At 40.3% G+C, this 27,301-nt stretch overlaps 1 protein-coding gene across 2 annotated transcripts; it reads right to left on the reverse strand.

Annotated features, from left to right (window-relative positions):
* Window positions 1-27,301, reverse strand: man1b1a (mannosidase, alpha, class 1B, member 1a). 2 transcript variants are annotated; one of them, XM_080419916.1, is made up of 14 exons: window positions 27,252-27,301; window positions 24,680-24,823; window positions 19,788-19,896; window positions 18,267-18,469; window positions 17,483-17,628; window positions 16,482-16,603; window positions 14,249-14,440; window positions 11,462-11,610; window positions 10,878-11,066; window positions 7,400-7,590; window positions 5,887-6,010; window positions 4,840-5,034; window positions 2,721-2,852; window positions 1-690 (listed from the first exon to the last, which is right to left on the reverse strand). In XM_080419916.1, the coding sequence occupies exons 2-14, from the start codon at window positions 24,779-24,781 to the stop codon at window positions 481-483; spliced, it is 2,064 nt and encodes a 687-aa protein (XP_080276042.1). In that variant the 5' UTR covers window positions 24,782-24,823; window positions 27,252-27,301; the 3' UTR covers window positions 1-480. The 2 variants fall into 2 exon arrangements, with proteins under 2 accessions (XP_080276042.1, XP_080276041.1); XM_080419915.1 differs by having other exon boundaries at window positions 27,169-27,266.

Raw genomic sequence — 27,301 nt, forward strand, 5'->3', positions numbered from 1 at the left:
GGCACTCAATGAGTTAAGGCGGTTACACACCGGCGAATATGCGAATATATGCAAAATTCTGACTCGGTCCGAACAAATAAAAGACGCCTTTTCGCTCCACGAAACTGATGTGGAAGCTTGCATTGACTTTATAAGGTTTTTTTAAAAAACGTATTATTCGCATGAAAAAATCGCCCCCGGTGTGTAAGGACCTTCCCCCAGAAGCAAACATTTGAGTTAAAAATGTTTGCTTAAAAAATAGTGTGTGTGTATATATATATAAATATATATATATATATATATATATATATATTTTTTTTTTTTTCAAAGATGTGCACAAATTTTCATGATTTTAAAAAAATAGCCAAAGAAATCTAAAAATGACACGGATGCGTTCCCGCATCCGTGGGTAAAGACCTTTAATGGGTTAAGAGAGGAACGGACTCAGAGCACCGCGGGCCGCGGCCACCTGGGGGACGCTCTGCTCTATGGCAACGTGTGTCACTTGGGTGGAGACGGCCAGATGGGGAAAGGGTGTGCCTCGGTGTTGAAGACGTACTTGTCCAGACTGAGCAGCTCCATGTCGTCGGAGAAGAGCAGGTACAGGTACTTCAGCGTCTCGCCCAGGAAAAAGCTCTCCATCTTGTCCCTGGGGCCCGGGTTGGCCGGGTCTCGGACGTTGTTGATCGATGTGTAGCCGCCGCCAGGCACCTTGTGTGTGGGAGGAGTATTGGGATACCGGTGATTAACCAAGAGACAATAAAAATCAAGTCTTCTCTAATCACCTGTGCGGTATCTGTAATAACAGTTGCTTATGGAGTACTGTTATTTGACTATTTGAACCAATACATGTATTATTCATGGTAATGTGAACCGCATAGCACTCACACTCTGTACTGCTTTAACCCTTTAGGACCGGGAAAGCATAATTTGTGTCATTTTAAGATTTCTTTGGCTATTAAAAAATAGCAGATATACAAGCTCATAGAGACACTGAGAGCTAGTATATCTGCTATTTTTTTGTCAAATATTTAGTTCCAGGGACGCCCAGAAGCAAATATTTGAGTTAGAAATGTAAAAAAAAATAAAATAATCAAATCAAATATTTGCAAAAAAAAATCAAGATTTTTCAAAAATAGCAGATCTACAAGCTCATAGCGCGGCACTCGGTGCCGCGCTATGAGCTTGTAGATCTGCAATTTTTTAACAGCCAAATAAATCTAAAATGATAAAGAGATGCGTATCCCGGATTGAATGGGGTTAATTCTATTCTAGCTATTGTGGAACCCGCTCATAATAGACCTGTGCAGTTTTTACACTGACACTCTTCTGGTTTTGCCCTGGTCACTACCTGTCCATGTTGTCATTATTCCCATGAGCGACTCCCGCAGACTGCAAAGAGGGGAACGGATCGCTCTGGGATCGCTCCAACGGACCGCTGGTTGACTGGAGTCGCACGAGGCGCGGTGGGTTAACTACCATCAGTGACAGTCATTTTCTTAAGTACACACAACAAGCTGCCGGGCATAACAGCGGCACAGCGGTATACAGACAGTGGTAGGGACTGGGAGAGGTGTCAGTGTTGCCATGTCCGCTTATTATAAGCGACTTTGGGCTTCTTTTTCTGTAAAGTCGCTTGTAAATATTGGTAGTTTGCGGGTTGCGTTTTTTGGGGCTTGTTTCTTAAGTGTAGTTGCTTATTTGGGCTTGAGCGTATAGATCGGCTATTTTCAAATAGCCGATGTAGATTTAGACTTTAAAGTGTTCATGTGGCCTACTCGCTTCTTTTGGGCTTGTTTTCCTAGTTGCTTATTTCTCGTACAAAATCTGGCAACACTGAGCAGTGTGAGTGAGGCTGCCGAACAGATTTAATGAATAGTTCAATGAGAAATATTCACTGATGCATTTTCCGGTTGTGTATTAGTCATGCTCGCTGTGTGTATTTGGTTATAATTATATTTAATATGTTTGTTTGCAGTTTATATATTAACAATTGGACTGAAACAGTACTGTCCGTATCAAATTTGAAATATGCGTTCTCTGGTCTCAAACTGTTCTCCACAAGTTAACATGACCAGAACGTTCTTCTCAAGGACGCGCAAGTCCATTCTTTGTGTTCTTGGCACTGAGAAACAGCCTGGGTCTCAAGAGGAAAACAGGAAGTTGCCATCAAACCCAGTCATAGTCAGTCATAGTCAAAGAAAGTAGCACCGGTCTGCTGTAGATATTAATGCTACAACAACAATGCTACATTATCCTCTGTAAGACCAGGCACCTTAGCACCTTAGAACGGCTTATACGGGTTCTGGAAAATACTTCCCTTCAGATAATTACATTAAACCATTACTGCTACTATATACGTTATAAAGTAGACCATGGTAGTTTTAGGTACAATTTCAGCTTTGAGCCTGTACATAGCTCCATGTCTGTGCTACTCTACTGTATATGAAAATGCACGTCTTACAGTAATATTCACGACTACTGGAATGCAGAATATTTCCTCTAGAAAACATTACATGGCCTTTTCACGCATTTAATGAGTTTTGCATTCAGCAGTATGGCAAAACCACAGGCTTGATTTATACTTAGTTGCACACTAGTGTCACGCGCCGAAAATAGCAGATCTACAAGCTCAACACGATGCGTTGTAAGCTTGTACTGTAGATCAGCTATTTTTTTTTACTGTATAAATAAAGTGGACATTTGTCTACTTCTCTATTTGTAGTGTAGAGACTCCATACCTTTGTGTACTTGTTGAAGCTCTGCAGTATGTCCCACCCCCAGTCTCTGTACTTGGTGTCCTTAGTGAACCTGTACATATAGAAGAGACTTTCCACAGTCTCCGGCCGCAGCAAGTTGTGTCGATCTGCAGACTGAGGCGTGGAGAAGAGGGATTCAATGAAAAACACATTATGGCTATCTTCTGAAGTCTCGGGTTCCCGAAAGTACCAAACGCCGTTTCCTATTCAGTTTCCCATTGCTTCCTTTGATTGGCTCAGCAACAGATCTGAAGTGATAACACGTATGAATTCTGCAGCCGAGAAAATTGAACAAAGTTATGGGGAAAAAAAGCTATGGGAAACTGAACCAGAACAGGAAACTGTTATGCCACCTTCGGGACCCTGTTTTAACCCATTAAGACCGGGAACGCATCTGTGTCATTTTAGATGTCTTTGGCTATTCAAAAATAGCAAATATACAAGCTCATAGCGTGGCACCGAGTGCCGCCTATGAGCTTGTAGATCTGCTATTTTTTAAATTGTGTTTTTTTTTTGCAAATCTTTGAATATATATTTTTAAAGCGAACATTTGTACAATATTTAGTTCCAGGGACCCCAAGAAGCAAAAATTTGAGTTACAAATGTCTGCAAAAAAAAACAAATATTTGCACACATGATTTGCACTTTTTCATGATTTTTCAAAAATAGCAGATCTACAAGCTCACGGAGTGCCGCGCTATGAGCTTGTATATCTGCTATTTCTTAATAGCCAAAGACATCTAAAATGACAGAGATGCGTTCCCGGTGTTAATGGATTAAGTGGTTTGACAAAATCCAATGTATGAGCACTGAAAAGCGAGCAGACATGATCTTAGATATTGTACCATTGAGGACACCCAGGTTGACGTCCTTCTGAGGATTCTGACATACTGTTATCTCCTATTTGAACCAGACCCAGAAGTGTTCATTACGTATTACTGAGATGAACTGAGGTGCAATCCAGACATTAAAATAACTATTGATTTGGCTCATTTAACTTTGAGACAAAACATGTAGAAACTTTAAATGCAGGCTCTTTTAAAACCAAACAAAAACTCTCACATGAATACTTGTTTTGTCTTTTGTTGAACAGAGAAGCAAAACAACAGTGAATTCATTGAGCTTGAGATGGATTCTGTGCATTTTGATGAAGTTAATTAAGCAGCACAAACAGGAAACTAGAAATCTAAAATATTGATGTTTTGATATAATAACTTCGACTCAAACCATGTCAGGAATGAATAAAAATGGAACAAAAAATATGTTTCTTTCAAATGTTAAGTCACCTAAATGTAAAATGGTGATCAGCAATGTAATTAACCTTACTTGATTACTGTAACTCAGAGAAACTCTCTGTGGTAACTTAACCAAACATAATTTTCCAAACGATTGTTATCAACAATTATCATCATTATTATTACTTTATTATTATTATTTATTATTTCTTTATCCGTTTGTAATTTTAAAAAGACAAAACCAAATGTTTAACCTATCCGTCTTTATACCTTTCAATCCAGGACAGCATCTGTGTCATTTTAGATTTAGCTATATATACACAGTATAGCAACATTATGTTTTACTTTTGAATAAAAATGTGACGTTTTTCAGAAAGTTGTTTTGATTTAGAAAGCACAGAGTGCTGCGCTATGAGCTTGTAGATCTGCTTTTTTTTTTATCGTGAAAACATTTGTAACTCAAATCTTTACTTCTGGAGGTCCCTGGAACAACATATTTTATATCAGTGGTTCTAAAACTTTTTCAAGGACCTCCCAAAATGATATGTATTTGGCCACGGACCCCCCCCCCCCCCCCATCTCTAAATATTGTGTTCCTAGACGCAAAGATTTGAGTTAAAGATGTTGTTTAAAAAATACATACGTATTAAAAGATTTGCACAAAATGTTCACGATTTTTCAAAAATAGCAGATCTACAAGCTCGTAGCGCGGCACTCGGTGCCGCGCAACAAACTTGTAGATCTGCTATTTTTGAATAGCCAAAAGTATAAAATAACGAAGTGATTAAAATCTAAAATGACAGATGCTGTAATGGGTTAAACAACATAAACAGAACATTCTAGAATCCGACTCTTATTGGCCCGACCTTCACGTCGACGTCTCGCCCGTCCAGCCCGTGGACATTGAAGTAGGCGATCTCGGGACTCAGGCCGGTCTCCATCTGCGCGTACATCTGGTGGCAGGTCTCTATCAGCTGCACAGCCAGATCCATGTGGTCCTCGGGGAGGCCGTTGTGAGCGCCCAATGCCAAGGTGCCGGGCAGGAAGCACACCAGGTGGTCCTGCAAAGGGAGAGAGGCTGCGATATAATAGCTGATCTACAAGCTCGCAGTGAGTGTGTTGCGATGAGACCGCTTTGTGAGCTTGTAGATTTGCTGTTTTTTGCAATTTTATGGAAGTCTTGACAATTCAAAGTTATGTACACAGTACGCACTACGCAGTGGTGTAAAGTGACTAAGTACATTTACTCAAGTACTGTACTTAAGTACAATTCTGAGGTACTTTTACTTTACTGGAGTATTTCCAATTGTCTATACTTTTACTTTTACTCCACTACATCTCAGAGGCAGATATTGTACTTTTACTCCACTACAATTATTTGAAAACTTTAGTTACTACCGTAGTTACTTTGCAGATATAAATGATTACATTATAAAACATACATTAACCACTATTTTATACCTATATCTACAAGCTCACAACGCTTTGCATCGCGACGCGTTGTGAGCTTGTAGATCTGCTATTTTCAAACATTTAGTACTTTTACTTTTGGTACTTTAAATACATTTTGATTCCAATACTTTTGTACTTTTACTCAAGTAAATTTTGAATTCCAGACTTTTACTTGTAACAGAGTACTTCTACATTGCAGTATTGATACTTGTACTTAAGTAAAACATTTAAGTACTTTTTCCACCACTGACAGTACATTTACTATACATACATAAGTACAAATGTATAAACACACAACAAAAGTAGGTACTGTAGGTAGGTAAATATCTAGCAAGTTGTGTCTATCCATATCTAGGAATCAACTGTATCTGCTGTATAGATAGATTGATAGATTGATAGATAGCTTTTATTAAAGCAATGGTGCTGCAAGGCTGTTCAGAGTTTGCTGAATTGTGTCTTACCATCTTGGGGTGGAACCTGTTGTGGGACAGTTCCCCAACGAAGGTCAGTTTGTTGGGTCCTCCTGACTGTCTCACGAGGTGCTTTTTAACTCCTTCAATAGCTTGGAGGTAGTCCTCCAACAGGCTGGAAATGATAAAACATAATTAAATAGTTAATCTAGTGGGATGTTCACATGTGTTCAGATTAGCTGTCAAGTGGTGAATATCACCTCGTCACAAATATCACAAAGACAAATTCCTGTATTTCAGTGGTCCGGGGACCACCAGTGGTCCTTGGGGGGGTACCAGGGGGTCCCCAGCGAAATTAGCTAACATAGCGTCACAATCATTTTAATCACTTAGCTTTGGCTATTCAAAAATAGCAGATCTACAAGCTCATAGCGCGGCACCGAGTGCCGCGCTATGAGCTTGTAGATCTGCTATTTTTGAAAAATCTTGAAAATGTGTGCATATCTTTGAATATATATATATTTTTTAAAGCGAACATTTTTAACTAAAATCTTTGCTTCTCTGGGTTCCTGGCACAAAACATTTTAAGATGGGGGTCCGTGGCCAAAATTTATATCAATTTAGGGGACCTAGGGGGATAAACGTCGAAAACCTGTATTTGATTGGGAGTGATGATAGTGATTTGGATTTTTATGACTGGCTTTCACAAAGCCATTCCTGACTACATTGTAGTGTCTTTCCCAGCTGCCCACAGAATAAAGTAGTAGATTGTAATGTTGCTACCAGATTCTCAATGCTTTTTTCCACAGGGTTTTAAATGTACTGTATGCAGAGAAAAAGGTTTGTGGTTAACATATAAATACATATATAAAAACATATAAAATCTTGTAATACTCACATTTTGGAAACATTAACTACAGTAAAAGGTGTGTTGATTTTTAGAGATTATTTTTTGAAACAAAACACATTATCTTAATTTACCCAAAACCCAATGGAAAAATTCCATGCCTCCATACCACCAAAAAAGGCTTCATCCTTATATCATTTTACAAATCATACCCATTCAATTCGGGGACGCATCTCTGTCATTTTAGATTTCTTTGGCTATTCAAAAATAGCAGATATACAAGCTCATAGCGCGGCACCGGGTGCCACGCTATATTTTGGAAAAATCGTGGATTTAAAAAAAAAAAGCGAACATTTGTAAGTCTTATCTTTGCTTCTGGAGATTCTACAAATGTCTTCTAAATCCTAACAGTTTTTGGAAAAAACATATGTTGCTATAATATCAGTGGTTCTCAAAAGTTATATGTATTTGGCTCATCTCAAAATATGTTGTTCCAGGGACCCCCCAGAAGTTGTAACAGAGTTAAAAATGTTCGCTTTAAAAAATAATATCTATTCAAAGATTTGCACAAAATTTCATTTTTTTTCAAAAATAGCAGATCTACAAGCTCAAAAATACTCACTGTGCCTATGAACTTGAAGAAATCTTAAAAATGACGCACAGATGCGTTCCCGGTCTTAAAGGGCTAATACAAAAAATTTAAATAAATGTAATTACTCTTCTTCGACCTTGCCTCCCTGGATCCACTGTTTGAGCAGGTACTCGTAGTAGCTGTCTGCTCTGGCCCCCAGGGTGTAGACCCCTTTGTGGGTGAACTGGCCGCTGTTGGTGTTGATGAACATGGGCACCAGGCCGTCGTGCTTGCCCGGCAACTTGTGAACCAGCTTCATCACCTCGTTCACAACCTCCTGGGGACAGGTAAGGGACAAAATGCACTGACACAACCTCCTGGGGACAGGGAAGGGACAAAATGCACTGACACAACCTCCTGGGGACTGGGAAGGGACAAATCAAGCCTTCGCCTGGTGGTCAAATCTGGGATAGCAACACGTCCGCATTTAAAAAATGCCACTGCGCGTGCGTCGACCGTTAAAACCTACTAATGTCCCTTTAGAGGCTCAGTAGAAACCCTAATGCGCCTGCTCAGGACCCAATATGGAACCAATATTTCTTACTTCCGGGTGCTTCAAAACGCCACTGAGCAATTTCATAGAAATGAATAGCTGGGGGGGGCGGGGCAATCCGCCCTCTAGATATCATAACTCTATGGGACAAATACACTGATCTCTGATTTCAGTGCAGTTTGCACAGTGTAGCATTTCTGTACAGATTCTGTAGATATGATAGTGAATATCAGTGGTGTAAAGTACTGTACTTAAGTACAGTTTTGACATATTTTTTACTTTACTTGAGTGTTTCCAATATTCAATACTTTTACTCCACTAAATTTCAGAGGCAAATATTGTACTTTTACTCCACTACAATTATTTGAAAACTTTAGTTACTAGTTACTTTGTAGATTTTGATTATTATTACAAAACATACATTAACCACTTCAGCTCTCTAGATATTTCGGCCATTTGAAAATAGCCGATCTGCATTGTGAGCTTGTAGATCTGCTATTTTCAAAGGATTTTTAGGAATTTTATAAATTTGAAAATGTGTGAAACGGGACATTCTGCATAACGAGTACTTTTACTTGATACTTTAAGTACATTTTGATACCAATACTTTTGTACTTTTACTCAAGCAAATTTTGAATTCCTAACGTTTACTTGTAACAGAGCATTTCATTGCAGTATTGATACTTTTACTTAAGTAAAGAATGCGAGTACTTTTTCCACCACTGGTGAATATTCTGATATAGGTTCAGAAGTTTACTTTTTTCCTCCACGAGCCACTGTGACAGGGTAGGTAACTTGACAATTTTACCTGCCACGGCCATCAATTTACCCACATTTGACAAGCGGCAGGTGTTTTTTCTGACTAGCACCGATCTCCAGGCTTTTTATTTTTCAGCCTGTTGACGTTCCTGGAATAGGAAGTGTTTCATTTCCCCAACCAACCAGAGTGCAGTGGGCGTCGCTCCAAATGTTGTGACGTCAGGGCTCTCCATAGACCATATTCACACGGCGGCCATGTTTCTATGAAGTCAATGAAAGTAGCCACCCCGGGTGGCGGCACTTTCAATGTTAAATTCCAATATGGCCGCCGTGTGAATATGGTCTATGCTGCACATTGGGGGAGGAGGAGGGGCATGGGGGCTGACGGACAGATCGTGAACCAATGGGATCTCACAGATTTTTTTTCTCCGGAGATTTTGAACCCACCCCTCTAGACCAGATATCAGACACGTTAGGGCAGCCTAATTTCTGACCAACCCTACCAGGACCTACCAGGGCATATAGAGTAAAGTAAACTCAGTAAAGTAAAGTCGTCACATTTGTTTCCATTTGTAATTCTACTTCTTCATTTCTCTTGGTGGTGATAACGGTGAAGCAAATTCATCTTTAAAAAGTTCACAAAAAAGCTGATGCTAGGAGAAAAAAAAAGCATTGTTTTTGGTTTGGACAGATAATCTCCTGGTTGATATCGTGCCAGCCTGGATTCACTGAACACCGACAGGAAGATGGATGGATTCATGAACAATCCAAGGTTCCGTTACAGTAAGAACCCCCCCTCCCGCCCCCTCCAAGAAAGAAAAAAAAGAAAGAACAGAAAATCATCACAGACATTAAATACAAAGACTCCAGACCTCCAGCTGTCTCCTCACACCATGTAATGGCCCTGGATGAAGACACTGAAAATGATGGAGCAGTAATATAGCGGTGGTGAAAGAAGTGCTCAGATATTTTACTTAAGTAAAAGCAGCAATACCACAACATAAAAATACTCTGTTACAAGTAAAAAGCATGTGTGCAACTAGTATGCAACTAGTAACTAAAGTTTTCAAATAATTGCAGGGGAGTAAAAGTACTATATTTGCCTCTGAGATATAGTGGAGTAGCCTGGTAAACCCTCCCTCCGGAAATCTCATTTCCATTTGATTTCAGGAGTGAGTCTGGCCTGATCCGCCTTTCTGCAATATTGGCTGTGCTGGAGTTGGGCGGGAGTAATACCGTTGACTGACAACCCCTTCAGCCAATGATAATTTTTCCCCTTCAGCCAATCAGCAGTTCACCAGTCTTAATGTGACGCAACGGGACTTTTGAGACAGCCATGCCCAAAATGGGTTGCCTTATTCGGATACATGGGTGTCACTGCCCGCCCCTACCGGTTCTCTAAATTTTTATTTTTAAATAGGCTTTGTCATGATTAATTGACCACATATATGAAGTTAAACAACTAAATTCTATCCAAACGATATCTTATAAGCAAATTCCGTGCCTCAAAATAGAAGTTAGAGAGCTTTTTGAAGTAAAAAAATAGCGGAGAATATAGCGGACAAGAAAAAGATGGCTGCCGTTCGTGTTTTGGGCTCACTCGAACTCGCCACCTGATTGGCCAACGTAAGCTGTCAATCACAGAACAATGAGCGACGACGCTGATAGGCTCGTCCGTTTGGCGTACACAGCCAATATTGCAGAAAGGCGGATCAGGCCAGACTCACTCCAGGAATCAAATAGAAATGAGATTTCCGGAGGGAGGGTTTACCAGGCTAATAGTGGAGTACAAGTGAAAGTATTGAAAATTGGAAATACTCCAGTAAAGTAAAGAAAATACCTCAGATTGCACTTAACACAATCACTGTCAGGGGTATTCTACTATTGGCATTTTTAAGCATTCTGTCTAATTTTTTAAGAACCACAGAATATTCATCTCCAGTATGATCGATCCCCTGATGTTTTCACTTTGCTTAAGTGAAGAAAAAAATATGTCATCGTGACCTCCCGTTCTCTTGTTATACCCAGTTGAAAATGGCATGTTTGGCCAAAAATACATAGTAAAACACAGGAGCCGAGATACAGGATTTTAAAGTAATAAGTTAACCAGGAAGTGAATGGAGCAGTAAATCTTCAGATTCCGTTATCTTGGGTTCTGGACGTTTTTCCTTTCCTTTTTTAAGTGACGGAGATCTCCGTCAATGGCAGGGAAGTACAGTACTTGAGTAAATGTACTTAGTTACTTTACACCACTGCAGTATAGTAATTCCCTAACAGAGACCCAGAGTGTGCCTCTCCATGTGCCTCCTCACCTGGTACTGAGGCTCCTGGGTGAGACGGCTGAGCTCTCGAAATTCCAGCTGGATGCTCGTAACCTCCGCCAGCGTGCTGTCCGCCGTCCATCGAGGATTGCGGGCCGTGCCCTTACCGATGTTGACGTCGGAGTAAGGGATCTTGGAGGGCGTTTTGAAGGCTGGCATCAGCCTCGAGCCGATGTCTTTCTGTAGGCAGTGTGAGGAAAAATGCAGAAGTTTCAGCTACTTTCCAGAAAGTCACACATTTCTCATTAATCAACATTGTTAAATCAATATTTTATTTCCGAAATGACTTTTTACCCCCAACATTTATAGTATCTACTAGTGATGCGCGGGTCAGGTTTTTTCATAAACCGCCCGCACGGGAGCCCAACCCGTCCCGCAATAATGAATATAACCCGTCCGCCCGCCCTGCGGTTCAACCCGCGGGACCTGCGGGCTACGGGTCGACCTGCGCATCACCAGTATCTACTATATACCATTTTCCTAAATAATCCAATTCGTAGAAGAACACATCAGTGATTCATTCTTCACGAGGAAACTTTGACAGTGAGGAGCTCTGTTGTGCGAACAGGACTCACCGCTTTCTCCAAGAACAGCTCGTCTCCCGTTAAGTGGTAGGTGCTCAGCAAGCTCCCCAGGATACGGATGGTGGTCTCGAAAAGGTTCACGTCCACATTCTTGGTGAAGGACAGCTCCGTCTGCACCCAGTGCCTGGCCTCCTCAAATTCTGTTAGAGAGAGAGACGGAGAATGACACAGGAGATGAAAGGATTTCCGCAGGACAAATCGTGGACAGAGAAAGAAAATTGTTTACCTTGAGTGGCAAGCTCTCTGCGCACCATTCCATTTTTCAAGAGATGACAAATGAAAATTATAGGGCTTGAAATTGAAAACAACTTCAGATAGATAGACGCTTTATTTGTCCTTGCGGAAATTCATTTCAGCCGTCAGGACACAAAAATCACAACACTTAAATACACAATACAATACAATACAATATTAAACAGTACTACACAACTGCTATCTTACAAAAAGTTCGGAAGTTCTTAAAGGTAGGGTAAGTGATTTTCTTTGGTTAAAATAAGTGTTAAATAGCTCTATATTCTGATAGTACTCATTGCCATAGAGTGTTTGTTCAGTAAAAGGAGTCTCCCATGTCTCTCCAGCTCTTTATTAAACAGAAAATGCATTTTCAGTGCTCTCTCCTGATTGGCTTAAATGTTGTCACCTACCTGAAATGTACTATATTCACTGTTTACTAAAGAGCTGGAGAGACCGCTGTGACCGAACAAACACTCTGCAGCAATGATTATACTGTCAGAATATAGTACTTTAACCTTTTTAACAAAACAAAAAAAATACCAAAAGATAGCACTTACCCTACCTTTAACTTTAGTCGATAATTTCTCCCCCTCAGTAATACCAGAGGTATAACTTGTAAGGATCGTGCAATGAGCTGTGCAATAGGGCAAGTGGAAGCTGGTGTTCCGTTACGCAGAGTGGCAGCATCATTTGGTGTTACCCTTTAGTGTTTGGTGTTACCAGCCCTGGTACCATTTCTAATGGTACCACACACCTGTGACTGTCAGGTCGCTCAAAACAAGAGCGATTACCAACAGAAGCATATTGGGGGATTTTTTTTTGGCAAATGTTTGGGGGGCACTACCAGCACGTTTAGCTGTGTTGCTAATTCCACGATTGCACGATCCTTACAAGTTATACCTCGTTGTAAAGGTGACTGATCAACGATAAAAATGATATAAAACACAATGCCAATTGGTATTATTGAAGGGGAGAAATAATCGACCAAACTAAAGTGTCAGAACCTTTTGTGAGGAGTTTAGAATAGGCTACCAGTCATAGTTCGAGAGGCATCACGTACCACATTAGACATTTTATGTGACCAGTGGTGGAAAGTAACATTTACTCAAGTACTGTACTTAATTACAATTTTGAGGTATTTTTTACTTTACTGGAGTATTTCCAATTTTCAATACTTCTACTCCACTACATCTCAGAGGCAAATATTGTACTTTTACTCCACTACAATTATTTGAAAACTTAAGTTACTAGTTACTTTACAGGTATAAATGATTATATTATGAAACACAAATTAACCACTTTAGCCCTATTTTATGCATAGGCCATTTGAAAATATATATTTTCAAACATTTTAGTGCTTTTACTTTTGGTACTTTAAGTACATTTTGATGCCAACACTTTTGTACATTTTGAACACAGGCCTTTTACTTGCAACAGAGTATTTCTACACTGTTGTAACAATCTGCCTTTATAACTGAAAGGATAATCACTACCAAAAAGGAAAAACAACGAGATCGGTGGGTGTTTTAACTGATAAGGTCTTTTATATAGTAGCCAGGAATTAATTGACAGGTCAACCGGTATTTAAATCAAATAATAACACTTCACAATGACTTCTGTCCCTGTTGCTCTCCCTGATAAATGAAATAAACAAGCAAACAAACAAATAAATCAAAAACAAACAATAATTACTTCAACTGCCCCTCCCACCCAAACAAATCCCACTGTCCTTTGTAACCCCGCGGGTCACAATGCAAGATACAAACAATAAACAAATGCACATGGCGTTTAAGTGTCTTTCATGCACGCACGCTGCTTAAATAAATAAATAAATAAATAGTCCCGCGACCGCTCTCTTCGGATCGCGCTCCCGCGACGCAACAGTTCCAAGTTTTAATCCTTTTACTCCAAATGAAAAGAAAAGTCTTCTCCGCCCGATGCGGCCCAAATAATAACTAGATGTCGGGGTACCCCTCTAATCTGTATTCCAAAACGAGCGGAACGCTCGGGTCGATCTCACCGGTTTCGGCTGTCGGCTCCAATCCCGGCCGGCGTCTCGATCACCACCGCAGCGCTCAAAGTCCCAACGCACGGCAGAAACGGCCGGTTCCAACCTCCGCTGGGCTCTAATGTTCTCTTAACCTTGGCTGCAGTCTAATGTCACATTTAAACGTACTAAATGGTAAACTGGCGCTTCAAGGTCTCTCCTTTCTTCCTCCCCTTCCTCCTTTCTTCCTCCCCTTCCTCATTAGTGCCACCCTTCCGGGTGGCACTAATGATTCAATTATCCCCCCCAATCAGACCCATTACAGCTCACGTGAATAGGACAAGTTCATATTTTCTCATGGCTTCAAACATGTAATATACAGTATATTTTACAAATATAATAACATGCACAGGTCGAGTGGAATACTAATAATAATAATGTGCAATTGTCACACTGTGGTATTGCTACTTTTACTTAAGTAAAATATCGGAGTACTTTTTTCCACCACTGCATGTAACCATTTGGTGCAGTAAACAGAGAAACCAGATTTGACATACCTTCTTTCAGCCCGAGGATCCACATAGTGTCCAGTGCATCGACAAGCGTCAGGCCCAGGCCAAACCACTCGCCAAACGACTTGGAGATGGGCTTGAGCTCGTCGTGACCCCAGGCACTGTCCTTATAGCCTTTCCAGGCGTGTCTGAAGGTCCTGCGTACGGCCTCCAGCCTGTCCTCAGAGGTAAGGACAACTAAACAGACAAAAGGACAACACAGATGGACCCCAAGCGAGACGTTAACCCCACAGTGCATTACCAGTGGTGTAAAGTAACCGAGTACATTTACTCAAGTACTGTACTGTCCTTTTAGTACAATTTTGAGTTTTTTTTTTACTGTGCTGGAGTATTTCCAATTTTCAGTACTTTTACTTCCACTCCACTACATCTCAGAGGCAAATATTGTACTTTTACTCGACTACAATTATTTGAAAACTTTAGTTACTTTCTATATTTAGATTATTCTTACAAAACATACATTAACCACTTCAGCTCTATATACATTTCGGCCATTTGAAAATAGCCGATCTACAAGCTCATAATGCGTCGCATTGTGAGCTTGTAGATCTGCTATTTTCAAAAGGTTTTTAAACATTTTATACATTTGGAAAAAAAACGGGTCATTGTGCAAGTTATTTCAACTTTTGGTACTTTAAGTACATTTTGATACCAATACTTTCGTACTTTTACTCAAGTAAATTTTTTATTCCGGACTTTTACTTTGCGTAACAGAGTATTTCTACATTGCAGTATTGATGAGAAAAAATGAGTACTTTTTCCACCACTGTGCATTACAAACCAAAGTGGTCATTGCCATCTTGCATTTTTCTGCTGCTGACAAGAGCGAGAAAGAAAGAAAGAAAGATAAAAAATATATTATGACTGTGAATGAAATCATTATTTGTTATAGTTGTGTCAGGGCCTTACAGGCCTGTTTACCCCTGGAAGCTGACGGTGGCCTTTATCCATATTGCTTCTCTTCTCATTGGGGAAGGTACCTTTTTTTCCCTAAAGAGATGCCTGGAGGCAACCTGACATCACGTTAGGATGCTGCGAACGTCATGACTGCTGCCTTACACTGCAGACACCACTCAGGGGAAATAAGGAACAGCTGTGTTGTGATGTGGAGAAGGGGAGGTGTAGTGCAACGTCTATTGTAGTGGCTGAGATTTACCGGCGCAGTGGCCACCCACCAGAACACTGAATCCACACCTCCTCACTTACTGAACGCCACTCTTCATCAGTGGTGGAAAAAGTACTAAAATGTTGTACTTAAGTATAAGTATCAATACTGCAAAGTGGAAATACTCCGTTGCAAGTAAAAGTCCGGAATTGAAAATCTACTCGAGTAAAAGTACAAAAGTATTGGCCTAAGAAATGTACTTAAAGTACGAAAAGTAAAAGAACTCATTAACTTAAAGGTTTAATGACATTCACTTTTACACCACATTCAAAGTCTTTGTCCTGGTCCTTCAAAAGTGTACAAAAAGTTTTAAGTGAAAATTCCATTACAGTGATCAATGGCAGGTGTTTTTCTCTCACATTTCTAAAGCCTTTTCAACTGCAATGAAAAAAGAAATCTTTGCCTGCGGGTGTCGCTGGTGAGGGATTTTGCCTGTCAATCATCGCCTCTGCTCCGCCCCCCCCCCAAAGGAAAGGATATGGGAGGGGAGGGGCGAGGAGCAGAGTGGGCGGGATTAATCGACTGTGACCTCACTGTCGAAGGGCCAAGCTCAGATTACTTTTCAGCCTAATTATTCAGAAAACCCCAGACCACAGAAAATCCACTGAATGTTCTAAGTTCAGGTTTTTTGGGTGTAATTGAGGTCATAAAACCCCAAATAAAACATTGAAAATAAAAAAAGTGAAAATGAATGTCATGATACCTTTAAGTACTCACAAGTTTTCAAAAAAGAATCTTTTGAAAATAGCAGATCTACAAGCTCACAATGCGTTGCGACTATTGCGGCTATTTTCAAATGGCCGAAATGTATATAGGGCTGAAGTGGGTAAATGTATGTTTTGTAATAATAATCAAAATTAAGTACAATATCTGCCTCTGAGATGTAATGGAGTAGTAGTAGTAAAAGTACTGAAAACTGGAAATACTCCAATAAAGTAAAGATACCTCACAACCGTGCTCAAGTACAGTACTTGAGTAAATGTACCTAGTTACTTTACACCACTGCTCTTCATCTTCAACAAAAGGCTTATAAATGTAACCAGATATTCAGACCTGGTGCCGGTGAAACGGCCTCATCGGGGTTGGCTGGCACAGGAGGCTCTGCGGTCTCTCTCTCACTGATGGACGGTATTGGCTCTGCGGCCTGAACGGCTTCGATCATGGCCCCGCGCCAGCTGAAAAGACAAAAACCCTTCTTATATACCTGGATTGTTAAATCGTATTGTTTTCTTTATTGAGACCGACTGTAGGAAAAGCTGTGAAACTCGTCATTGTCAGGTGAAAGTGGCGGGCAATTTGATGTGTATCAGAAGGAGCCGGTGTGGTCGTCTACATCAGCGGTTCTTTTTTCACTTTTTCGCGCCAAGGAAGCCCAAAATGATATGTCACAGGCAAGAGATCTACAAGCTCACATCGTAACACGTTGTGAGCTTTCATTCATCTCAAGAACGCTTTCATTGACTCTATCCACAGTGGCTTGCAATTTCACCGGACACTTTCACCGTTTGGCCATGCGGTTTGGCCTCTGGTTTTTAGAAGAGAATAGGACCCGCGCAATAGTGATTGGTTACATGCTAGAGTGGCTGAGCTTGTAAAATGAAATAGGGCTTAAAGGGATAGTTCTCGCAAAAAAAATACTTTTTACTATCGATTAGTCACCCCATGGAGACTTGAATTTGATGACCAGCGGACTGGTAAGCAGCGGTTCCGGTAGGAGACACAAAGAAGACTCTTTGTGTCTCCTACCGGAACCGCTGCCGGTCATCAAATTATTGGCTTAGGAATGCGACAAAAACTAAAAAGTATCCATGAACTCAAGTCTCCATGGGGTGACTAATCGATAGGAAAATTTTGGGGGTGAACTATCCCTTTAAGTGGTAACTGTTCCTCATTTTTGCTGGGGACTCTTTACAACCCTTCCCCCCCCCACCCCTGGGGGTCCCCAGACCCCACGTTGAGAACTGCTCTACCCAAGACTAAACAGTAGGGGTCAGCAGTGACAGGGACTGGTATAAGAAAAGAAAGAAAAATAAGAAAAGAACTCGTCACAATACCTCACAATCTTCTTGTGTCCATTCTCCTCTTCTTCCTCTTCGACTTTAACTGCCTCTTGCTCCTGCTTCTCCTTCGCTATGGCTTCTGAAACGTTGGCTGCTTTCTGCAGGCTCGGCGGTCCTCTCTTGCTCTGGAACGGCCTTTTCTGGTGGCATCAACAATCATAAACAAATGAGTCATTACAAGTAAATACTGCAGGTCCCATTCAGAGAGCAGGATGGGACCTTTTGTTTTTTTGTTTGCAAAGAAAAAAAGCTAAATTTAACCCATTTAGACCAGGAAAGAATCCGTGTCATTTTAAGATTTCTTTGGCTATTCAAAAATAGCAGATATACAAGCTCATAGCGCGGCACCGAGTGCCGCGCTATGAGCTTGTAGATCTGCTATTTTTTTTTAATAGTGAAAATGTGTGCAAATCTTTTAATATATATTTTTTAAAGCAAACATTTGTAAAATATTTTGTTCCAGGGACCCCCACCAGAAGCAAAGATTTGAGTTACAAATGTTTGCTTTAAAAATCATATATTCAAAGATTTGCACACATTTTCACAATATAAAAAAGAAATAGCAGATATACAAGCTCATAGCGCGGCACCGAGTGCCGCGCTATGAGCTTGTATATCTGCTATTTTTTTTTAGAGCCAAAGCTATCAAAAAAATGACACAGATGCGTTCTCTGTCATAATGGGTTAAAAAAAATCCCCCAAAATCTATCTCTGTTTTTATTAAAATTGATCATTTATCAGTTTATACAGTGGCCACTCCTCTATTCTCTTTACTAACCTTAGCGGGGGGCTTGGGCGGGATGGGGGCTTTGAGTCTCTGAGGCTCCGGAATGACCTCCGGAATGAGTCTGGGCTTCACGGCCGGCCTCAGCTCTGGCACGGCCGCGTGGCCCAGCAGCGGCCCGGCCAGAGCCTTGACCGAAGGCAGGGCCTTTATCTGTCGGTCATCTAGCTCCAGCCAGTCCTCCGTATCTGACACACCTACGCACGCACATGAAAAACGTGAAAAAACATTGAAAAAACGTGGAAAACTTTTTTTTACGGGTGAAAAACACTTAAAACACTTTTTGGCCAAAAAACGTGACAAATACTTTTCAACATGGAAACGATTATGCAAAAATAATTGCGATTAGACGATTATTTAATAATTGTGACAGGCCTAGTACAGACACAGACACACGCACACAAACTGTCCTTAGAGGAAAACACAGCATTCTTCATTGTTCTTGTCACTCGTCATCACAGAAAACGGTGACAGAAGCCCACCATAATGTGTCATACCGTCTTTATACTTTCTCTTATTATTCATTTATTTAGTGCACACGGTTCCTGCTGAATACTCCATTCTGATTGGTATGAGGGATTGTGCCATCTGCTATTTCTGAATAACAGACCACTTTTAGCAGGCTTTGAATCATAATGTGAAAATCTCTGTTTAACATCCAATCTTATCACTCCCCAGAAAGAAGTGTGGTAGATTTGAGATAAGATTTACTAATCTAATCAACCCTTGTGACACTGTGTGCAATGTTCAGTTTAACGGCAAATCATGTTTAGCCTCGCAGTGAGGCTGGAGCCAGTAAAACGGTTTGTTTACGGTTTTATTTCCGGCTTGATTATAGCTCCCTCTGCCGTGTGTGTGTGTGTGTGTGTGTGTGTGTGTGTGTGTGTGTGTGTGTGTGTGTGTGTGTGTGTGTGTGTGTGTGTGTGTGTGTGTGTGTGTGTGTGTGTGTGTGTGTGTGTGTGTGTGTGTGTGTGTGTGTGTGTGTGTGTTCCTTTGGAGAACCTTGCTACAATCAGACTCCAGAGAAGGGGGGAAAAAAACATTGGATTAGACCCTACTGATTTAGTCAGGGATTACCATGGCAACAATGGAAACCTTGAAGCATTAGTGCCACTAGTGGCTGGCTGTGAATACTAGTAGATAACATCTTTCTACCTGTGTTTGAGCATCAGGGTCTGTACTTTACTCTAAGGGTTAGCCATTATTCTATTGATAACTAACTTTTACGATTAATCAAATAATCAAGAACAATGTTTTTTTTTAATAAAACATTAAACTACCTGTATATACCAACACATGTGACAAAATTCGAATAGATTTTTTTCATTGGCTATATCGTTTAGTCTGATTAACCGCGTAAGCCTTATTCTATACTTTTTTTTGTACAGCCGTGTCATGCAAAAAAAAGGCCGATCTACAAGCTCATAACGCCTCGCATCACAATGCGTTTGTGAGCTTATGGATCTGGTATTTCTTTATATATTTTTTATATACTTTATAATTGATCAAACTCACCCCTCCACTTCTCTGTGAGGCTGGGGTAGGAGAGCAGTCCGAGTATGAGCAGCACGGCTAGCAGGAGAAGGACCAGACTCCGCTGCAGCCGAGACAGCTGCTTCCATTTCTGCAGGAAGATATATAAACAGACACAACAACCTTTGTTCAGCCACGTCCGAATTCCACATCAATAGCAACTGGTCAAACACCTCGTCCAGGAATGATCTTGAACGTGGCAAACAAGACAGAATCCTCCCCTTACTTTAAACAGGCTTTAACCCATTATTTGAATTTACTTTGGCTATTCAAAAATAGCAGATATACAAGCTCATAGCACGGCACCGAGTGCCGTGCTATGAACTTGTAGATCTGCTATTTTTTTTAAATCGGGAAAATTATGTGCAAATCTTTGAATATATATATTTTTAAAGCGAACATTTTTAACTCAAATCTTTGCTTCTGGGGGATCCTGGAACAAAACATTTTGAGATGGGGGTCGGCGGCCAAATACATATCATTCTGGGGGTCCTTGACATGAAAACGTTTGAGAACCACTGCATTATAGGAACACAAGTGTTTCGAAAACTGTTAGGATTTAGAAGACATTTGTAGAATCCCCAAAAGAAAAGATTTGAGTTAAAAATGTCCGCTTTAAAAAACATATATATATATTCAAAGATTTGCACAATTATTTCACGATTTTTCAAAAAAATAGCAGATCTACAAGCTCATAGCTCTATGAGCTTGTAGATCTGCTATTTTTTTTAATAGCCCAGAGGGATGCGTTTCCCGGTCTTAATAGATTAAACAGGCTTTAAGAAAAATGACAACAAAAGGCACAAGATGTGCTGTGCTGCTGTGCTTACCCTGTACAACCTCATCATCCTGCTGTGCTTTGATGCTGTCACCCACACCGACTTGCTCACAAAATAAGCAATTTGATCAGCACAATGAAGCCAGCGACAAAAAAAAGGGAGGGACAGAGGCAGGGTCCCCCCATGAGAGCAAAACAGAAAGACGCAAGCTGGGTTCAAGGCTCTCTCTAGGCTACCTGGACTAATTAACACACCTGTGCAACACCACAAAGTGTCTGTCTGTGCAATTCACCGGCGGTGAACCTTGCTGGTAAACAAAACATAATCGTCTCCCGAGACATTTTACCTCCCTGGTTTAAACTCGTTTCATTTGAATTTTAGATACAAATGTAGATAAAATAAATGTTTGTTGTAATTATTTTGTAGACATTTTAGAGCCCGACCAATTTATCGGCTAGTCAATTTTATCGGACGATATTCAGATACTGTGTTGATGAGTGCCGATATGGAACTTTTTTTTTTACTTAACATAATTCAGAAAAAGATGCTTGGGGTAATTTAGAAAGTGTATATATAACAAATATTGGCCGATATATCGATATCCATATTTTTTTTTGCTCCATAATAACGCCCCCCTAAATCCAGTATTGGTCAGACTCCAGAATTGAGGTATTCCTCTACCAGTTTGCAATCTCATACTGAAGAAGCAAGAAGTGTCATCTCAAGGCAAACTTTAACCTATTGAATCTGGGAACGCATCTGTGTCATTGTTTTTTTTTTTTTTTTCATTTTAGATTTCTTTGGCAATTCAAAAATAGCAGATATACAAGCTCATAGCGCGGTACCGAGTGCCGCACTATGAGCTTGTAGATCTACGATTTTTGAAAAATCTTGAAGATTTTTGCAAATCTTATAAATATCTCTATATACATTTTTTTTTTCAAGTGAACATTCACTGCCAATCACGTAGATCTACGCGAACCTATTTAAAGCCGCCACGTGCCAATCGCGCAGATCTACGTGAAGTGATTTTTTTTTTATATGATTGTTCAAAGATCTAGACTCCTATCCACTTCCTTGTTAACTTAAAACTTAAAAATTCTGTATCTCGGCTCCTGAGTACTTTATTTTTTTCAATGAAAAACTCTGGCACTGGCTAAAAAAATATGAAAATACCTCTGGCAGTTAATGCAAATCTTTGCTTCTGGAGGTCCCTGGAACAAAACATTTTACAAATGTTTGCTTAAAAAAAAGATACAAAAAAATAGCAGATCTACAAACGTTTTCACGTCGAGGACCCCCCAAAAATGAATGAAAGGCCACAGAATTTGGCCTCAAAATATGTTGTTCCAGGGACCCCCCCAGAAGCAAAGATTTGAGGTAAAAATGTTTGCTTTAAAAAAAGATATTCAAATTTTCACGATTTTTCAAAAAAAAATAGCTCATAGCATAGCATATGAGCTTGTAGATCTGCTATTTTTGAAAATCCAAAGTATAAAATAATGGCTACAGCTAAAATCTAAAATGACACAGATGCGTTCCAGGATTAAATGGGTTAATGTACATATAGATAAGACTGCCAGACAGGTTTTACCGGTATGTTCATGCAGTCAAAAGGAGGAGTCATTGGCATTTTTCAGCCACAATGAACAGGCAGCACCAGTAAACAAAAGAGTGAAGCTATGATATGACAGCAGGAGAAACATGTTTAGCTCGAGGGTGAGAGAGAGGAAGGGAGAGACAAAAGGGGAGAATACAGAAGAGACTGAAAGCCATACCAGTCACATGTCGTATCACATGGGCTATAGCGTGACGATGAGGACGGTATAGGTTTCGGTCTCTGCGTACATCTTGAATGATAGTGTTTAACACATTGACTGCCAGAATTATTTCAGATTTTTTGCAGTTTATTGCCAGGGGTTTTTACATTGAACAAAAAAAGTACTCAGGAGCCGAGATACAGAATGTTTAAGTTTTAAGTTAACAAGGAAGTGGATAGGAGTCTAAATCTTCGAAAAATCATATCTCCTTGGTCTTTGGGTCAAAAAAAAAGAAAGAAAAAAAGAAAATACTAAAAATGAGTTTACTCGATCTTGGCAATCAATGTGTTAATGACACATTAAACAACATCATATACCAAAGACTAGGGTCACAGGTATTTGTTATAGATGTCTATTATGTACGTTGGTTCTCAACCAGGGGTCCTTGGGGGGGGGGGGGTTCCAGGGGGTCCCCAGCAAAATGTGTTAATATAGCATCACAATAATTTTAACCACTTTAACATTTTATACTTTGGCAATTTTTTTAAATTGTGAAAATGTCTGCAAAATCTTTGAATAGATTTTTTTTATTAACTCAATGTGAACATTTGTAACTCAATTCTTTGCTTCTGGGGTGACCCCTGGAACAAAATATTTTGACATGGGGGTCCGCGGCCAAATGCATATTGTTGCGATTTTGGTTGACCAACATTATGGTCCCTAAGAGAGTCTCCATCTATAATAAGGGTGGTGGTGAGAGAAGGGTTTCTGTTGAGACGCACGCGTGTAAAACCAGTTGACACCAGGCGGTATCACACGACAAGCTCTCTCAAGTTTAACACACACATAGAGAATATATATATACAGCCTTGTACAGTGGACACATGACGTGACCAGAAGATATGGGACGAGGACAAGAACATAAAGGATAGGAATAGAACATGCATCTTGTATCATTGTGCACAGGCGTCAGCATCTCTGATAAAGTAGTTGATGGTCACTGTATCACGGATAACAATAATGCTTAACCCATTAAGACCTGAGGCCAATTCTTACACATGTCTTCTAAATCCTAACAGTTTTCTGAAAAACCTATGTTTCTATATCAGTGGTTCTCAAACTTATTCATGTCAAGGTAAAAAAATGATATGTATTTGGCCGCGGACCCCCATCTCAAAATATGTTGTTCCAGGGACCCCCAGAAGCAAAGATTTTGGTTAAAAATGTTCGCTTTAAAAGAATATAAATATATCAATTTGCACACATTTTTCGATTTTTCATAAATAGCAGATCTACAAGCTCATAGCGCGGCACTCGATGTGGCCATCTATGATGTCACTTGTATATGACGTACTGTATCTATAACATATTACTTTCAGCCCCATTAGAGCTCCAAAGACTACCATTAAGAATTTAAAGTTAAATATTTTTAAAAAGTATAGTCCTACTGAAGAACTAATACATTTGGCAATGGTCGGTCCAGCCGTTTGCCAGATGAGCTCCAGACACACAGTCCCTCTTACAGACGAAGCTAGAGAGCCACGCCGTAAAAAAACAACAACATTCTATTTACATAATAACGGTCTACGCTAAATAATGTACGATATTATGGTGGAAGCTGTGTGAACAGACAGGGACATTTATTGATGCTGGTTGGGTTCTTTTAACAATGGTGACATTAGCATCATCCTCTGCACTGCACACTCCTCTGAGAGCGGACAACTGGACCCAAACGGACACATAAGGGTCCACTTGATTCCAATGGTACCCTCTCAGAGTGACATTAACCCCATTCAATCCTGGAACGCATGCGTGTCATTTTTTTATTTTATTTGGGCTATTCAACAGTAGCAGATCTACAATCTCATAGATCAGCAATGAGTATATATATATATAAATATATATATTTTCCTATATATATATAATTTGGGAACATTTGTAACCCAAATCTTTGCCTCTAGGGGGTCCCTGGAACAAAATATTTTGTTCCAGTTCCATATATTTTTCTAAATCCTAACAGTATGTTGCTATATCAGTGGTGCTCCAACTTTTCCATGTCAAGGACCCCCAAAGTGATATGTATTTGGCTGCGAGGCGCGGACCCCCATCTCAAAATATGTTGTTCCAGGGACCCCCAGAAGCACAGATCGGAGTTTAAAAAAAATTACTTAAAAAATGTTCCACAATTTTTAAAAACATTGCAGATCTACAAGCTCATGAGCTTGTAGATCTGCTATTTTATGAATAGCCAAAGAAATCTTAAAATGACACAGATGCGTTCCCGGTCTTAATGGATCGACACCAACACCATTGAGAGACATGCAGTACCACTCACCCTCCAGCAGGACTGTCTGCGATGCTTGCCGTTGTTGTACGTGTGGCTGTGCTGGTCACTGAGCGTCAGAGAGATGAAGTCCTTTCTTGAAGGGGGGTACATCTCTCTGGCTGTGGGTGACGGTCATAGGTCATAGAAGCAAGCCTGGGAGAAGTAGAACATTTTTCAATATTAGTACTTGTCTTTTCTCTGATAACAGTTGATTGTCTTTGGAAGTCTTTGGACCTGTACTGTACTAGAGGGACACCATGCTAAGAAAATATTCCGTAATTTGGTGTTGTGATGATGATGGTGAAGAGCCGTTGAGCTTTAGTGTCTAAACACGTCGGTCCATTATCTCCCACAGGTGTTCAACTGGGTTGAGATCTGCTGACTGCGAAGGCCATAGCATAAGCACTCACATCATTTCCATACTCAAACCACTCAGTGATAGAAGTGTTTCATCATGAGGATAAAGGTGATCATTCAAAATATTGATTTGTAACGACCCTTCCCTATAAAAAGGGACATGTTGTGGACATGCCAGACAAATGCCCCAACAGCATTAACGGAGGCACCGGACCGGGACCCCCCTGTACTGTCGGGGTCAAGCATTCAGGCCAGAACCATTCGTTCTGTTGGAACGCCACGGCCACACATACACTCACCCCCTCGTTGAGAATATGGTGAAGAATGAATCATCTGATCTTTTTTTTCACCACTTAACTTTCAAATATGCATTAATCCTACTTTGTAATGAGGGCTTTACGCACTGCAACGCTACTATAACAGCTCTTTCATTCTTCTTGAGTAATTTTGTGTCATCCGTGGACCATGCCCGATACTGAGCTTTCTTTCATTCAATTGACTTGAGATATGTTCCTCTTCTTCTTGCAATCTCAATTCAAAATCGAGGTCAAATGGGCCTGCCGAGCAGGGTTGCCAGATCTGCTTATTATAATTTCCCTGCAAGATTTTATTTGAAAATAGCCGATCTACAAGCTCACAACGCGTCGCGATGCGACGCGTTGTGAGCTTGTAGATCTGCTATTTTCAAATAGCTGATGTATATGTTAAAGTGCTCATGTGGCCCTTAGTCGCTTCTTTTGGCCTGGTTTTCCTAGACCTGGTTGCTTGTTTCTCACACAGAATCTGGCAACACTGCTGCTGAGCATTAAGTATACATCCCACAGACAGAGCATGAGTATATACTTGAAAAGCCAAGATAGATAAGACATGGGTAAACAAACACAGGTGTTACCAATGATACGATAGGTTCTGTTCCATGTGTGTATGTGGCAGAGGATGCCATAGCAGGGCTTTTCCAGTGAACCAACATGACTCTGACCTGAATGCATAGCCTTGGATCTCAAGACGGTCATCTGTCATTATAATATATGACAATCAGGGCTAACCTGAATGGAACCTTCATTATCATGTTGGTAACACAGAGTTTACCCTACTATTTCATGTCGAAATGGCTGCTGAGGAAAAAAGCTCGAATGCTTAATTGTATTAAAGTACACCAGCATGGAAGACAATACATTAGATCAGGGGTATAGCCTTGGATCAAGACTATGAGAGAGATTTTTTTGATCGATTTTGACATTTGCATATCATATAGAAATGACAAAATCGATCAAATACATGTATGATAGTCTTGATCCCAGGCTAGATCAGAGGTAGCCCTGAAACATGACTGTCATACCATGACAGTCATGGTGCCGAGTCCCCCTGGTCTAAAGTTGTGTTCGATTTTTTCACATTGCCATCTCTCACATAAACATAAACGTTCAGATTTCAAATATAAAGTGCTTACCACCGAGCCACGGATGTTACAAGGCGATGCGGACCGCGATGAGTACCCGTATCTCCCGTATTGTTCAATAAAAAGCATTTTAATCCCATCGCCGGCCATTTTCTTTTTTTGTTTTTTTTTGTTTTGTAATGTATCAGAGTGCAATACACCTCCCAACCATTAGTGTCGCATGGTTGAAAGTATAGGAGACAATTTGGAGAAAATGGACGGCGATGGGATTAAAATGCTTTTTATTGAACAATACGGGAGATACGGGTACTCATCGTGGTCCACATCGCCTTGTAACATCCGTGGCTCGGTGGTAAGCACTTTATATTTGAAATCTGAACGTTTATGTTTATGTGAGCGATGGCAATCTGAAAAAATCGAACAAAACTTTAGACCAGGGGGACAGGGCACCATGACGCTTGTATACAAGCGTCATGTGAACCATGGCTAGATCAGAGGGATCCTTTATTTGTCATCCGTACCCATGTACCTATATTAAACACTGAATTCATAATATTATATTAGAATGAAATAAAAGGTGACTTATTAATGATGGCAACTAAACCATGACACCTTGATCTGTGCAGCCATAAATACTATGGGTGTGTATAACGTTACAGTGGCTATAAGTGAGGTCCAACAACCATGAAAAATGCTTACACATTTTATACAGCATATACATATATGATTATTGAACACATACCTCTATCTGCTGTACGTATATGGCAGGTCGATCGATGGTATATAAGTGCAGTAATAAGCATGTATTCCTTCTAATCTCCTTACCTCTGTCTGTCTGTGTACACATTAGCCAGAAGGCTAACCAGCTGTTAGCA

Source organism: Gymnoscopelus braueri (genome assembly GCF_963280865.1).
Source record: "Gymnoscopelus braueri genome assembly, chromosome: 22".
NCBI classification, from domain to species: Eukaryota; Metazoa; Chordata; class Actinopteri; order Myctophiformes; family Myctophidae; genus Gymnoscopelus; species Gymnoscopelus braueri.